General features: G+C 38.4%; 1 protein-coding gene across 1 annotated transcript in view; it reads left to right on the forward strand.

Annotated features, from left to right (window-relative positions):
• Positions 1-626: 626 nt before the first annotated feature.
• LOC306881944 (heparan-sulfate 6-O-sulfotransferase 1-A-like) overlaps positions 627-17996 on the forward strand; it is a 139092-nt gene continuing 121722 nt past the window's right edge. The window contains exon 1 of the mRNA XM_079436330.1: positions 627-1439. Coding sequence (XP_079292456.1) covers positions 919-1439 — 521 coding nt within the window. The 5' untranslated portion in view covers positions 627-918. The remainder of the gene's footprint in view (positions 1440-17996) is intronic.

Below are 17996 nucleotides of genomic sequence, written 5' to 3' on the forward strand. Positions count from 1 at the left end.
CAGGCTATAAACCTATTGTCTATTTGACATTCTCATGTCTGTTTATCATTTGCGCGATTGTTGTGCTTTTTTATGTTGTACACAAACAGTTTATTTACTATTTTTATCGCTTATTTGCTTACCATTAACGGAAAATAAATTATACAGTTTTACACATTTAGTTTGCTGTTTTTATTTAATATTTATACTCTGTATACTAACATTCTGTTTATTAAATCAAAGTCTCATCAGGTTTGTGTTGTTAAACATTAGTTATCAAAACTTCAACAAATGCACAAATCAATGCATGAAGAGTTCATTTGCAAAAACAGATCATTTTTTATTTATTTTTATAAATCATGTTTTTTCAAACTGTAGTTGGGCTGTTTTGATTAAGTTATAGTAACTAAAAAAATACAGGTAACTTACAAAATTGAAGTTCATTAAAAGTATGCTTTTTATATATTACAAGTTTAGATAATATATCATTTTTTATTTTTATGTATTTTTTTTGTTTGAGGAGGCACTGGCTGCTTTGCTTCTTGGGAAAAAACGCCGCTGAGCTATCATAATATCATAACTATCATAATGCAAAAGGAGTCGCGGGCGTTCTCTAGAAACAAAACATTGTGCTCGTTTGTGTTTGAGAGAGTTGGAGCGCGCGCGTGTTGGGAAAGTGGGTGTCGCTGTGCACGCTGCTGGAGGAGCTTCAGAGCGATGTGTCGAGGACTTTAAACACACTGTGTCATACTGTGGTGGAAAGAGGGAAATCGCGCCGTACTGGATCGTATACTGCAACACTTCTGATGCAATGAGTCCGACCGTTTCCATCCTGATCCTATGTGTCTGACGATTCACTTTCCGCGCGCGATGCTCTGACTGCCGTGTGTTTATATATGGAGACACCCTAAAAAACAGTCAACCGGGAAATGGTAACACATGAACCTCCTCACTGGAAGGAACATGGTTGAGAGGAGCAGTAAATTTCTGTTCATCGTTGTCGGCTCGGTTCTGTTCATGCTGATTTTGTATCAGTACGTGGCTCCGGGGATGATGAACTTCGGCTCTCCACACGGGTACATGCTGGAAGACGATGCGGATCTCTTCCCGACTCCTGATCCACATTACGTGAAGAAATTCTATTTCCCCATCAGGGATCTGGAGCGGACTGTGGATTTTGAAATCAAAGGAGATGATGTGATCGTGTTCCTCCACATCCAGAAGACCGGCGGCACCACCTTCGGGAGGCACCTGGTCCAGAATGTCAGGCTGGAGGTTCCGTGCGACTGTAGACCGGGACAGAAGAAGTGTACCTGTTACCGACCCAATAGGAAAGAGACCTGGCTCTTCTCTCGGTTCTCCACCGGTTGGAGTTGTGGCTTACACGCGGACTGGACCGAACTGACCAACTGCGTACCGGGGGTTTTGAACAAAAAGGAGAACAGGATGAAAAACCAAAGGTGATGCTTGTGCAGAATTGTTTTGTCTGAAGTCCTGGCTGTGTCTCAAAACCCCGCGAGCTCTCTTCCAAAAACGTTTGGGGCATCACAGGCGTGTACAGCCACAAAATACTGTCTCAAAGGGATTTGAGGCACAGCCAGTGCGTAGAAGAACTTTAGCGAGTAGAGAATAACACTTGCACCTCATCTGCGGAAAACAAGACTATACAGTAATAATTATTCATAGATTCACTGATTATATTGGCTTTTCATACTACACTTGGGTTAACCTCTTTTAAAACTTTGGGTAAAGGCCAGTTTTAACCCTGGGTTAAGCAACGTTTCACATCGTAGTACTGCTTTTAACCCTAGGTTAACCGTGTCATGCGGTGCTACACCGTAAACAATGAGTGTTGTCATTAAATATTCACGCACTTACGGAGGCTACATATGTGGCGTAAACTTTCAAGTCTTAAGAGAAAGGGTTAAAATGCTGAACAGTGACGGTGGCGCGACTACTGAAAAACTATCATGCTTTAGCAGACTTTACACAAGCGCAGTGGATCTACTTGGTGACATTGAACGGTGGGCAAGCGGTTTTAAAACTGTCGTGTGCTGTTTTCCCACCTCAAACCAGTGTCACTGACATCATACATATGCAAAGAGCATTAAACCAAAGGTTTTAAATTCACCTGACCACTCTGGGTATGGTATGAACAATGTGAAACATGAAACAAGATAACTCAGGATTAAGTTTACTTGGGGTTAAGGGTTAACGATTTCAAGTGTGAAAAGCCCAATGACACTGAGTCTAGTTTTTATTTCTGAGGTTACATGAAACTGGATGGCAGCCTTTCAAAAAATTAACATGGAAACCATAGTAGGCCTATAAAATAGTATTTTACCACATGTACAAATTCAGAAAAGAAACTGTTACTTGAGCTAACTTCATTCAAACAGAGTAAGAAAACATTAGAAAGTACTATACTGGCTTATACCTAGTGACAAATGTAATGCATTTTGGACAAAACTATGTTTTGTAAAATAAAGCTCTCATGGTGCTTGTCCTTCGATTTCAGGTGGAAAACAGAACTTGCTGTGTTAGATGTTTGTGTCATTCGATTTTGCATGTTTGTGTTTTCTCCAGTGATGGAGGTGGAAAATTACTGTTGTAAAACAGCCCCGTGTAAACACTGTAGTGAACACTGGCTGCCAGGATAGTGGTTACAGGACTCACCACATCAGGACATTCCATAGCAGTCATGTCAGGAATAACCGGCCACTGGTAGTCGGTGTCATCTTGTTGTATTTTGGTTAAGAAATGACTTAATTACATTTCCCTAATGGATATATGGTGGTCTCATGAAAGCATTTAGACCCACAGCTAGTACTGTTTGTGAAGTGTATTACACTTACTTTTGCGATGATGTGAAATCCATCTCAGAGCCATGTACATAGACTTTTAGTTTTTAATAGGATTTTGTGGATTAAATTATCTAAGCTCTGCAAAGTCAAATACATCAGATCAGATTTAGAAAATAATCACCAGCCCGACTCCTCTTTCTGAAAGAACACAGTCTAGATCCAACATCCCCTCGAGTGTAAAACATCCTTCGTATCACAGCGATGCCATTACTCTTGTTGCTTTTGGCGATTTTAGGAATGCAGCACTGATATGGATGCACATTCCTCTCCTTGATTAATCTCTCCTGTGATAAAAGCAGACAGACCACACCAGTGCGATTCTTCCCTAATTCATCACGCATGTGTACATGTTCGTTTTGTCTGAAATTAGCACAGGGTAAGCGGTAAAAGAGGTTAGAGGAGTTTTGTCATATCACAGTTTTAATATCTGCATTATTCCGATAATTAGATGGGAAAGACTGTGTGTAGATAATTCAGATTTGATATGCTGCTTTGTTGCACAGATCAAGAGCTCTTTTTATATTAGTTACAGTGATTTCAAAGTATAGGGTGAATTGAAACTTTGTTCATTGTTATATCTTGAAGCTGTAGGGAGATTTTTTTGATCTGTAAAAATGCTCAGAATTTGGGTGCTTTAGGAAAATTAAAAGGATGAATAAAAAGTTTAAAAAAAAGCAACTGAGCCGTGATGGTGGTCACATAGGAGGCTGAGAAAAGCAGCACTGTTTATGACCCGTGAAATCTTTAGATTTTAAGCTGCTGAGGACTGCTGGCCTGTTTGTCTTGCTAGGTTGTGTTTTTAGACTTTGTTTTTAATGCAACCCAGTATTAATGTGAACTATCTTTTATGCTTGTATATCTGGCCTTCAAGTTAAAACAAAAAACTTTGGGATGTGTGCTCATTTTAATGATAATTTTGTGCTTTGTTATTGTCAGAAGATCAGCAATGTGACATTTTTGTGAGTAATTCATTAAAAAAGAACTGTTCATAAGGGTAATTTGTTTGTGAATCACACTTTGTTGATTGGTTGCATCTGCTATCATTTTATTTGCAGGCTGAAGCTCTAATTATTATAGGTGTTGTCATGATGTTGACAATTAATTTGAAAGTTTAGTTTAGCGGTGACATGCTTTTTTTTAGTGGCCTTGGGCGGCAACAGCACAGAGTTTAACACCTGTTGTCAGTCCAGTGAGTTTCAGTTCATGGAAGCCAGCGCCATTCCCACCAACAGGCAGGAAGCCATCTGACAGCTGTGCCAATCTGCATGCTTGTTAGACATGTTTAACGGGCTTGTTTACATTTAAATCTCTCTCGGCTCCTGAGACTTTGGAAGCGATGCCCACTCTCCTCTTCGTGGCCATTAACGTGGTGAAGGACAAGCTTTTAATTACACATGGGTCTTTTTTGGATTGTTGGGATTTCTAGAGTCACATTTTCCAAATCGCATTCACACCATGCCACTCCCCCGGGGACCTGGCGGACGTGAGAGCGATGGGGGCATTTTAATTGCTTAACGAAATGTGTATCACCACATTCTCATTGAGGCACCGGTTTCAGTCAGGAAGCCATCTGGTGAGTGGTGTGTTGCTCTCAGGCAGGAAGCACAGGGGTTTCTGATAGACCAGTGAATGGAGACCAGAGGAGAGTGACGTCTCGTGTGGGTGTGAGGTGTGAGAATGTTTCCCACGGCGAGTGTGTACAATCAGCCAACAGCAGTTGTGTTTTGAAACCCCCCACCCACCCCCAATGGTGGACTACCAGTCTTTGGCCCCGCTGCTTTTGACAGGATGTAATCTGTTTAATGAAGGGTCTGCGTCTGCTGTATTGGCCGATATGCTCAGTACGAATAGGTGAAAGGGGGCTGCTGTCAGTTTGACGCCCCTTAAAGAAAATTTAAAATCTCCTCGCCCTTATGTTGCTCAGAACTAGAGATGCAAAGATACTGTTAGATAAATAGTTGATAATCATTTTTATGTTATGGCTGATAGCTGATGTTAAAATTCTGTTTTGTTTAATTGAACAATTAAGCACTTAAAAAATGACCTTATGAATGCCAAAAGTGAATTTAGGAATCATTAAGCAACATTATAACGCACAGTATGAAAAATTGATATTTATTTTGAGATTTGCTTAAGATTACATTTAACAGTATAATGAAGTAAAAAAAAAACACACACATTTGCAAATAATGCATATTCTTACTTAAAATGTATGTTTCCAAAAAATGTGGCATTCCTTTTTTATACAATAAAGATGAAGGTGACTACTGGCTGTCAGGCTCCAAGTTTTCTATTGGACTCTTCTGCTACTTTGTGAGGAAATGACTGAAATTTAGCTATTCTGTCGCTTTCATAACAGAATTCTCATTTATAGTTGAATTGTCTCTTTAAGTAATCTATTTGCCATGATTTCTCATTTCTAGCCGTCATAGATCCCAGTTGGGGGGCAGCATGGTTAGGAGGCCTGGCGCAGTGATCAAGCAGACACAATTAACTTGAAATGAGAAGGTGCTGATGGGGTACCAGACCACGTTGTCATGTTCCTGTTATACTAGACATTTATTGAGATTATTTAGGGGGAAAATGAAATTGTACGTTATATTGGCATGCAATTGTGATCTGCAAAGAGTAATTTGCAAATTATCATATTAGGCCTCTATGAGCTTGCATTCAAGATCATGGAGGGAGAAAGAACTGTCATTTAATTATACATAAAAAAAAAGATGAAATAGATGTCTTAGACCACACTGAAAATCCAATTTAGAGAAAAAAAGAAAATATTTGAAAAAAGGTGTTATGACAACTTAAAAAAATCAAATGTTATGACATTAATCAAATATGAAATTAAAAGGGAAAATTAAGTCATAATTTCTTTTCTATTTCTTTTTTTTAACTGTTCCTAATTTTTTTGGCTCAGCTTTTTATTTAATCTGTCATGTTGGCAGTACAAATGTATTAAATTAGAATAATGCTAAATAGAAGCATTTTGGTTAGTGGCCTCTGACTTTTGGACCTCACTGTATACACATCTATAAATATGTATTCTCCTGGGAAATTGCCTGTGTGTGTTTGTGTGCATGTGTGTGAGTGATGAGAGAGGATTCTGGGCCGTGTGCACCTACTGTCACTTTTTCCCCATGTCCTGTCTATTTAAAGATATTGCAGCAGATTTTGAGTCCCAGTCCAATAAACTGGCACAGAAAAATCGTGCAGTACTGCTGTCAGTCTTTTCTTTTAATTTCGTATATATATCCACACTCATTTCTTAAGCCTCTCTCTCTTTCGCTCTCCCTCCATCTCTTCCTGTTCCTTCAGCGGTGTCAGTGTCTAATCAAACAGGCAAGATAATTTTCCACACTGTGGCTTTATGGATATGGGCCACACAGTATACCCCAAGCGTGACTAGAACATTACAGGGAATGTATTTTCATGGAAGATTTACTGTAATTTCTAAAATGGCAGGCCCTACTAATGGACAACTGGCTTCTGTATTATGAATAACAATATTTGATGTACAGGACACCCCCACATTCTCCCATAATGGTGTCATGGAAATTCTGTTTAGTCCTTTGCTAGGTCAACTGCTTTCCTGTGATGATTTAGAGCTCCAGTTTCTTTAAAAAAATTCTTCAAAACCTCATGGCATCCGCCTGGATCACTGTAGATTTTTGCACCTGAAGTACTTTAAGTGGACGGGTCATCATCACACACACTCTCTGTCTGTACATGTACATTGAAGGTTGCAGGTAGACTAAAATTTGAAGTGGGTGGTGAAGACATGAAATAATGTGAGCAACAGGAAGAATTGAGCATGTAAATGCTTTAATCTGACCATTTTCCCAATTTAATTCAAGGAATAGTTCACCAAAAAAGCAAGAGTTGCTAAATATCTAGTCATCCTCAGGCCATCCAAGATGTAGATGAGTTTGTTTCTTTATCGATTTGGAGAAATTTAGCATTACATCACTTGTTCACCAGTGGATCCTCTGCAGTGACTGGGTGCCGTCAGAATGAGAGCTGACAAAAGCATCACTGTAATCCACAAGTAGCTTCTGTTTTTGCATGTAAACAGTGCTTGATCTTTGCATATTTCTCTCCTGATTCAGACAAGACAACTTCTCTCTTCAACTTTCACTGGAGGACACAATATTATATATAAAGTCTTATAAATGAATATACATTTTCTTGCTAATTTTCCTTTAGAAAAAAATACCTTGCACAAATGCACAGTGCTTGGATGTGTATGTTTACCTTCCATTTATGTCATATGAGTATGCAAATGTTTATTTACATCTCATGTCTTACAAACTGGTCAATGGATGAGACAGTCAGTTTTCTTTTTAGATAAGTCGTCAAGGCAGAAATGATTATTGAAATGAATAATACTCGCAGTAGCTCCAGACACAAAATTGCGATGGCTTTTATTCCAGTTCTGAACACAGTGACTGGGCAAGTTTTGTTTGTAAACGAATATGTGAATCAGATTGCAATGTTAAACATTCATATAAAAAGAGCTTTCAGAATCTGAAATCAGATTGTATTCATTCTGACTGATGAAAATCAGTAAACACAAATTGTGTGGTTCAGTCAACTCCATGTTTTCTCAAGGTACATTAGAGTTCTGGTGGTTAATATGGCATAGTAGATGATAGTGAGACAAATGTGTGGAGCACAAAGGACCATTGGTGTTAAGAAATTAGCAGAAGCTCTTAAGTGATATTGGATGAAGATGTTCTTCAATACAGTCAGTTCTTGAAGATGTTGTTCTCCATATTTGGCAACGAGGACTAGAGAGCCACATTGCGATTGTTATTGGTCTAGCCCTTTGCTTAAGAGTGTGCATATTGGTTTGCCAGTCCACAAATTATAGTCTGATGTGGTTAGCAGTTGTGTGATCTTTGTGGTTTGGAGGTCAGTAGCTCAGAGCTTATAAAATCCTCCAGCTCTCCGTGTGAACCCGGATTCTGGCTCTGGGAGCGTGAGCCAGATGGCTTGGCGGTCTCCAGATCTGCTTGGAGCAGAAAGCGGAGGTTCTGACAGGCCAGGTTTTCCCGGGCCGGTAAGAAAAAGCGCTTGGAGCCAGGCCTGATAGCAGCAGCCTGACCTCGATGTGTTAATCCCATCAGATCAGTGTGGATTAAATACAGGCTGCTCAAAGCCTGTTATGTGGTAATGCGGAATCTCTGCCCGCCCACCGCAAAATCAAGAGACCCGTGCTTTCGGATGAATGGCTCTAAGAATGTTTGATTTCTATGTTTGTGTCCTTTCCGCATTTTTACTTCCATTGTGTTATGAATAATTCATCTTCAAGTTGTATTCACAATTAGATATTCTAGGTCTATTGGTTGAGATACAATTTTTGACTAATTGCCCTACAGCTGACTAGCTGACTAGTGAAGTTGAATATTAGATACATTTCTTCAATTTAAAATATTTTTAGCATAAATAAAAATGCTGTTTAAGTGTGCACCATCAAATCCTCTCAGAAAAGCTGAGCCTTTAAATTCATCTACTCGAACAAAGCACTGTCAAAACAGCCATGCATATTTAGATGTCTTTGGGACATCATGTCTCATGCTGTTTTTCGAGCCTTCCAAAATGTGTTGCGTTTTTTAAGATGCCACGTCAAGTTAAAAATAATCCAAGTTGAATGTAAGATCACATGCAAAGATGCCACTGGCTGTAACTCCTGTTCACATTAACTTGTTTTGTGTTAATGCATTAAATAACAGCTCTACCATTTACATTTAATACAGTAAAGTATTACAATGGCATTTCTTTGTAATACAAAGTTGAGGTCAGTAATCTGGGGAAATATATATCTATATACAGTATATATTAGGTCTGTCAATTTAATGTGTTAACTTAATTAATTAGGCCTAGTTCTGAAAAATAACGCTATAAAAATATTTAACGCAGATATTTTCAGATATTTCCCGCCCCCAGACCTTTACGTCATACAGTTAATTATTGACAAATATGATGCAGGGTAACAACTCCATAAATGCAGTTATTCCATAAAATTCAAGATATTGGGGCAAAAATGCCCCCAAATGAGTTGGGAGAATATTGCGAGTGCAATATTACACGAGTGCTGTTTTGTCACGAATATCACGAGTTTAAAGGTGCAATAGGTGATTGTCTTCAGAAACATTTTTGTTATTCTGGTTGAAAGTCTCTTCACATCCTTATAGCAATCATTAAGTTAAGTGGTCTAAATGTTTTTATATGTATTTATACATTCTGTAGAAGGCGTAGGACCAAAAATGTTCGTCCAATCAAAACGTTCGGTCCGAGCGTTTTAATTGGCTTTCCTACCTGCCTGTCAACGTATATATTTGCATACCTCTGCGCACCCTGTTTGCGCAGACAGGATACGTCATCAGTGCGTTCACATACGCTATGCAGTCAGAGCGAGAATGGCAGACAAACATCAACAACCCAATCTTCCTGTCTGGTATTGTAGTACTTTTACTAACTGTGCTATACAGTTTTCTCATTGGTGAATAACACATGATGTAGCCCAGCGGTTCCCAATTCCAGTCCTCGCACCCCTGCTTTGCATATTTTGCATGTCTCGCTTAGTTAACACACCTGATTCACACAACCAGCTCGTTATAAGAGAGCTACGTGCATGAACTGTGTTTCGATTGACATGCTCCCTACATGTTCATTGCTCCCTACAGGGGAAATCCATTGAAGCGAACTTCACTTCGGAACATTCATTCACGGATTTGTGCTGCGCAGCGTCTTCACACACAGACGAAACTAGAGAGGTGTGAAGTGTGACATAATATACCCCTGTAAATAAATACAATTTAAATTCACGTCTCACACACTTTAATGCCCTTTGTATGGAACATATACGCTCGCTTTGAACTGGAATCTTGGTCTAGTGATGTCCACTTCGCAGGGCACTTATTACGGTCGAATAGAACAACCGTCGGATGTGATAAGATATACATATGTAATGTGCAGAGCAGGGAGGGCGCGAGGACTGCAATTGGAAACTGTTGATGTAGCCTATTGTAGTAATTTAATGTTGTCTCTGGTATTCTGCTGTTTGAGCGTATGTACGTTCAGGGAGTGTGGCTTTGGATGGCGATTGCAGGTAGGGTGGGACGTTTGCTTTCAGTGCTATCAGGCTAAAGTTAGCATTTTCCGAGATCTCCTATTGCACCTTTAAATGTGATTTTATATAGGGATGCTCTGATCGTTCGGCCGGAGATCGGTATCGGCTAGGGGTGTGCGATATGACGATTTTTGATCGTGGACGATAAAAATGTCTCCACGATCTGCTTTTTAAGAAATATCGTAGTATCGCGCTACCGCGCACATTGTCAAATACAGTTCTGGCGCCTCCGTCTCTATATACTGTACAACACGACATACAGCAGTAGAGTTACTCAGACAGGACACTGCACTTATTCGCGATCGCAAAAGTACATTATTTGCACACAAGCCTTGCTGGTTAAATGTTTAATTCGCGCGCTGGTCTGACGTGCGCTTGTTCTGAGCACATACACCTGAAGCACGCGCACTAAAACGCCTGTCTAACAGCTCCTGATTACTCAACTAAGTTATATTTTGCGCTAATACTGTCAAAACACACAAGGTTTACATACAGACTGAGTTGGTTATCTCTAAAATGAAAGTAAATAGTTAAGAGAGAAACGGATGCGTGCCTGTACTGTATATTAGATGCGTGCAGCTCTTAAAGGGACAGGACACTAAACGTGCTGTCGACTGTCATTAAAGGGATAGTTCACCCTAAAATTTAATTTCTGTCATTATTTACTCAGTGGAAAACCAAACAGTTGCTGGTCCACATTGACTTTGATAGTAGGAAAGAAAAATCCTATGGAAGTCACTGAGGACCAGCAACTGTTTGGTTTTCCACCTTCTTCAAAATAGCATTTATAAATGTTCAGCACAAGAAAGAAACTCATTCCGGTTTAAAACAACTTTTGAGTAAATGATGATATAAAAATACAACATTATGACAGAATTGACAGACAGATGACAGAATATTAATTTGTGGGGGAACTATTCATTTAACATTAACAAAACAACAAAACGCAAAGAGAAAAATCCCTCACTATTCTTGACTGAAAATCTTTAATACAGATGCTTTAGGAATCAGTCTATCTAGTGTTTTATTTTTATATTTGTTCATTCAATTTCATTGAATGCTCTGCTAAATACACCTATTGTACCTGAAAATAAAGCACTGTTTGTTTTATTTGTATATTATGTGTATTTGTAATGTGTATCTTTGTTCTTATTTTTTAATAAGAAAAATAAAATAATGACAAAGATTTTTTATCTTCACCCACTTTGGCCTAAATATCTGCCATGCATCTTTGTCTTTCTAGTTTGGCTGTAATGCTCAGACAACTTGTAAAACCAAAATAGTAAAACTAACAAAGAATCGTGATAAAAATCGTGATATGATATTTTTCCCATATCGCCCACCCCTAGTATCGGCCGATAATCACATTTTATGACTCGATTGGTACACACTACATTTGGCCAATCTCACGAATCGATTGATGAGTTGATGACGCCAATTTGTGAGGACGTACATGATGCGTGGGAAAATAAATGATTTGGCGCCACAGTCATGTCATCGTTGGTGTGGAAATGCTGTGAAGTTTCGAGAAACAATGAAAAATTAGTTATTTGTATTGTATGTTTTGCATGATGATATGATGAATGGACGTCAGTGATGTTAGAGCTGATCGGCGCGTTACGGCTCAGACTCGGGAACCGGAGCTGATCGCGGCCGCTCTAGTCAATGCTTGTGTTTATACCAGCTACGACGCGACATGTTTTTGAAGTTTCTTTCCGTGCTGCTCGGCTAAAAATAGTCTTTTGTGAGTTGGCACAGCATGGAGGATGGAACAAAACCTCGTCGGAGCCGTAATGGGGTAACAGTAACATAATACGATCGTGGGCTGCTTTTTAATGAACATTTATTCATAAGATAAAATATCTTCTTTGGCCATATTAGCCTACTCAACAGTATTAACACAGGCTTTACTCCTTTCAAACTTTATCTGGAATGTCACCGTTTCTGTCATTGCAACTTCCCGATCAGGCGAACACACATATATACACACACACACACACACACACACAAATTAAATCGTCTGTCTGATGAAAAAATGTATTTAAAAAATGTAGTTACTATTTGCATAATTTATGATTTATTTTATCCACCCGCAAATAATCAGAATGCATTTTTTTTTATTACCCGACAGATTATCCGAGGCGGCCATGGATATAACCGTGATCAAACTACTGTTTTGTTCTTTCGGTAGTTTGAATGTTTCTATTTCTTTTTTCCTCTTCAGTCTTATATTGGACAGCATTAAACCTTATGTGTTACATTAGACTTCTCCATGTTGGAATTTAAATGTTTCTATTTATTTTGTCCTCTCTCTAACATTGGACAATGTTAAATTAAACCTAATGAGTTACATCAAACCACTCCAATTAGTTCTTTTATGAGTTTAAATGTTCATTGTTGTTGTTTTTTAATTAATTTTGTCCTGATCAGACTTGTATTGGACAATGTTTAAGTTACATCAGACTTCTCAATGTTTATTTTGTCCTCCAGAGTTTTTTGACTGCTCCTTTTTTTGTATTTTGTCTTATATTAAGTATCCTGTTATGCATAATGTTATGCATAAACCCTATTTTAAAGGTATATTGAAATGTTCTCTGTATAAGGAATCATTTTTGTGATTTATTTATATAACTTTATTACATATGTTATATAAAGCTTGAAGCATCAGAATCGGCATTGGTATCGGCCGATCACCATGACAAGAAATCGGTACTCGGTATCGGCTGCAAAAATCCTGATTGGAGGATCTCTAATTTTATACAACAGTTCATTTATCTAAAATTACATGTCTAAAAACAATCCAAGTTTAAAGAACGTCACAAGATGCATTCTGTTCCATGTCAGTGTGCTTTGTCTAGCTATTTTTGTACGACTCGTGTAAATACCCACTAATTAATGTATAATTCATGACCGGTCAACTTGAAACCAGCCTAATTATACTAGGATTTCTTATTAAGATCAATTAGTCTGGTCAGTCAGGCAACCCAACGACTGAAAATATGTAACTTTGCACATCCCTTTTAAGGGCATCATAGCCAAGAATGCCTTTCGCTTCATTTCTATTATAGGATGAAAGGCCGTATTCATATCACTGGCACTGACTACTGAAAAGCTTCTTGTTTACCTCATTCTTTGCTGATTATCTTGGCCCATTTCTGCTGGCTGTCTGTGGAGGTTCGGTAATTGCTCGACAGCGTTCAATAGTGTTTCTGTTAGATAAGCTGTTTTTTCGTCTTTTTTCAAAGAAAGTCTTGCGCTAAGAGGTGCTATCACTCACATTTCAGAGAGAGTGTGTTTTTTTTTTTTGTCATCTGACATCTCAACTGTGTGAAGACAAAGTGCTAACAGAGATTGTAAGTGTATGTGAACTGATCTAGGGCAGTTCAAGGGAAGGTCGTGACGGGCTGCCGGTGTTTTAGGATCAGCATACTAAATTAGCCGAGGACGCTGAGCTCTAGCAAACAAAGTGCTTACCTGAAGAAGCTCAGAATGTTTGTGTACTTTATGAACGTAAGCTTACTTTACTTACTTACTTTACTTTTGTCATTTAGCAGACGCTTTTGTCCAAAGCGACTTACAAATAAGAAAACGTAACTAAAACTAAAAAGTTACAACTCTATAAATACTATCTACCCACATATTTAAGAAAATAAAGAAATTAAATAAAATTGACACATGCATAGGGATGTAACGATTACCGGTTTGACGATAAATCATGATAAAATTCCCCGCGGTTAGTATTACCGTTTCATATTTTAATTATCATTAAAACCGTATTCGATTACCGTGATTTAAACAACTCGCGATAAATAAATACTGTCCGGCATAAAGCAGAGTTTTCAGTAACAGTCTCACGTGCGCACAGCAGCACAGTAGTTTCGTTCTGAGTGAAAATAGGGCGGAAAAGCTGGGAGGTTTTAAAAGAGTGCTAAGGGAATTATACAAATTAATATATCAATGAATTAATTATATGAATGTACCTCTGAAGGTTCGGACTGTCTTCAGAAACGATTTGATGGCATTTTGTTCTCATCTTCGCTCCATGTAATACCTAAAGGAAGTGTTCGCGGAGTTCACGGGAATCAGCTGTAATTCAGCTTTTCTGTATAAAGCGCCACCTGCTGTCAGAGAGTGGATTTACAGACACTTATTTACATTCAGTCTGTGTGCAGTTTCTGTCTGGCCAAAAAATTGACCAAATTTGCATGACCTGCTGTAAATTTTAACCGGTTGATGAAAAACAAACTTTAAACAATTCAGATATGCTATATAGAATTATTTATGGAGCAGGTAAAATACATATAATCATTTATTAATTATTTTAATTTAACCCTTTTCTTTAAAGGCTGAAATGTGTGGTCTACCTTTATGTTAAACTTTTTCAAAGCTTTATTTGAACATTTACATTATTTATTTGAACATGCTATTAAACTGGTGTGTCAAATTGTCATTTAAAATCCAGACCTCATTGGTAATGTTATTGTTTTAGTGATTATGCAAACAAAAAGTCATTTTATTTGCTGTTTGTTGATTTTTAAGTATGAAACTTGGTGAAGTGATTTATGTTTCGGTACTTTTTGAACATCTCCAGCACATTTTAACAATACCGTGATAATACTGATAACCGTGATAATTTTGGTCACTATAATCGTGATTAGAAATTTTCATACCGTTACATCCCTACACATGCATGTAACAACAACATTTCAATAATAAACATATCAATGAAAAAATTAAATAAAAAGCTACTACTATCCCTTGCCGGTGTCCCTGCCCGGTGGAGTCGCACGGTAGAGTCGATGGTCTTTAGCTTACGTGTGTAAAGATGAAATTGGCCTTAAGTTCTCTACTCAACATCTCTGTTACCCCTTTTCCACCAAGGCAGTTCCAGTGCTGGTTCAGAGCCAGAGCCTAGTTTCAAACCGGTTCTTTGTTTTTCGACACCCAAAGCACCAAAACATTGCTGGGCTAGAAGGAAGAACCACTTGCATCACCGTGACCAACAAGATGAACAGAAACTTTGGACCGCCATATTTGAAATAGCAGCTGAACGCGAACACGTTTGATTCGCTGTGTTTGGATGCAAAGCCATGAACATATAGCAACGCAACGTCCGCCATTGTTGATAGTTTATTTAGGCATGTTCGGGATGGATCGGCGCTGCGCGGACCGGTCGGTGCGAGGCATCGGGGTGCTGCGGGAGTGACTGGAAAGCAGACTGCTCTTTATGCTTTTGGATTGCTCTCGCGGTGCTTTAGTGGGTTGTGTGCCGAACGATCGATCGGTCTGCGTGGTGCTGATGCACCTCGAACAAGCCTGTTGTGCCGCGCTAGTGAACCGAAACATGAAGCGTATTGTGACATAAGACCTGGCTCTGTATTGGCTCTCTAGCCTGTGGAAAAGCAACCGGTTCTTAAAGGGCTCGCCAGTCGAACCAACTAAGAACCGGCTATAGCACTGGCTCTGGACTAGCACCTGGTTCCAGCTGGTGGAAAGGGGTATTGTGTTTTATGCTGTTAATGCATTATTAATAGCTTACAGTATGAATATAGTATTTATTTGTGATGCCAGGTTGAGGTTAAAGCCTTGTGCTGTGCTGAAAATTGTTTACCTAATTTGTGTTACCGGTAAAAATTGCTTGTAAGTCTCTAATTACGCTATATTTTTTGGAACTGATCATTGATCTGAGCTTGTGCACCTCAGTTTGAGTGAAAAAAATATAAATAAATAAAAAAAACACTATTTGTAGATAATTTTGACAATGTTTAAATTAGGGGTCGACCGATATGCGTTTTTCAGGGCCGATGCCGATACCGATTATTACAGACCAAGTAGACCGATAACCGATATATTGAACCGATATATATGTCTGGTGTAAAAATGAAAATGAATGTCAAAATTAAGAATAACAAGGGCTCTGACAAAAACGGCCTTCCCTAGTGTTGGTTGCACTTCTTACTCTTGTCTTCCCCCATGCATCCATCTACAATAAGGGTAATATATAAAGAGAGAGTTAAAAGTGGGGCCACTGTATGCTTCATGATTAAGCCTATGAATACTAAATACTAAAGCTAAACAGCTTGGGGAAATGTAAGTATTTGGCTTCAATAATTTACATGTTAGAAATGTATGTGTAATAGCATAACCTCTCATAATTCTTCATTAATTATTTTCGGTTGACTAAATCATAACCTACAAGAGGTGACTATTCAATTCATCATCTAATGCACATCAATTGATTAAAAAGCGCAATGTATATAATACGTGTAAATAATTTAATTGTCTTCATAGCTCCATTGTAGAAGTTGCGAAGAAGACCGCAACTATTTTAATGAAACTATAACACTAATAGCCTGTTATAGGCTCACTTGGTTCAATAGCCTATTGAAATGTCCCAATTTCCGTCATCCTAATCTTGGCCTATGTGACAGTAACTTAATCTTGGCCTATGTGACAGTATCTTAATCTTGGCCTATGTGACAGTAATTTCCATTCGTTTTCATTTACAGAGCAGTGCAAATGAAGGCATAAAACATTAATTTAATTGATCTTTTAATCAAATGAGAGTTGAACTCTATTTTTTGGCAAACAAATGTGTTTACTATAAATTAAAACATGTAAGAAATAGCGTATTGTGTGATTGTTCTTTTAAACAAAAGTTGTAATAATTGTAGTAGCATTAGTAAATAAACCGAACTTTTATTTTGACGGGTTGCCATGAGGACCTCAAGTTTCTGTAGCCTATTTATGATATGACGATCGTTTTACTCAAACGAAACAGTCAAATGCTCATGAAGTAACTCTCAGAGCAGTTCTGGGGATGATGTTCATGTATTTATGTCCTCATTTAGTGACATGGCAGATGCGGAAAACACCGCGAGCGTCGCGCACTTCAGTGTGTGTGTGTGTCAAAACCGCGCGTCTGTGCCTTTCACATATACAGAGACACGCCGAACATGCAGAATTCATATTTAAATAGTCTTTTTGCAGCTTAATGTTTACAGATAGTCCATATCATGAGTCGATTTAAGTGTACTGACCTACTTTTGATTAATTCATCCAAACTTTGACTAATTCCGTGACTCCGTGTTATATAGTAAATTCCATATGACTGGATTCCGCGATTCCCCCTGCGTTTCCCCCATCTCGGAAACCATAAATAGATAAAATTGAGGTTTTTACCACTTCAGTGTAGTGGATTGTAATTTATTGCAACTTGTGCAAGGTCTGCTGCTGCCTTTGAGAGATAACTGATGCGTGATGAAGCAGCACCAGTTAGCAAGCGCTTTCGGTGTGAGAGTGCCTTTAGTCTTCCACGTTGATTGGTCGGACTCCTGACTCTCAACAAATCAGATGCGCGGTGGGCGGAGACTGCTCTAGGCCACAGAGTGGTGAGTTCCGACAGGCTGCATCAGAGCCAAATAGCGCGTTTCAAAATTAAATAATTTTATCGGCACATCGGTTTTGAAAATGACCGATGCCGATTATCATAAAAATGCTTAATATCGGTGCCAATAATCGGCCAGGTCGATAATCGGTCGACCCCTAGTTTAAATGTGCATAAGCTCAGATGAGGCTATACGATCAATCAGTTCCAAAAACAAAAATAGGTACATTTGTGTGTGTGTGTGTGTGTGTGTATATGTGATCCTGGACCACAAAACCAGTCTTAAGTAGCACGGGTATATTTGTAGCAATAGCCAACAATACATTGTATGGGTCAAAATTATCAAAATTATAAATTTTTCTTTTATGCCAAAAATCATTAGGATATTAAGTTAAGATCATGTTCCATGAAGATATTTTGTAAATATCCTACAATAAATATATCAAAACTTAATTTTTGATTGATAATATGCATTGCTAAGAACTTCATTTGGACAACTTTAAAGGCGATTTTCTCAGAAAATTCTCAGAACGATGAGCTTTGTTAAAATCGATGCGTTTCAGAAAGGCAGGGCATAGAGGAGCAACAATAATGTACAGTATGTGGAAAATAATGTGTTTTTTGAACTTTAAAC

This window comes from Barbus barbus (assembly GCF_936440315.1).
Source record: "Barbus barbus genome assembly, chromosome: 15".
Taxonomy (NCBI): Eukaryota; Metazoa; Chordata; class Actinopteri; order Cypriniformes; family Cyprinidae; genus Barbus; species Barbus barbus.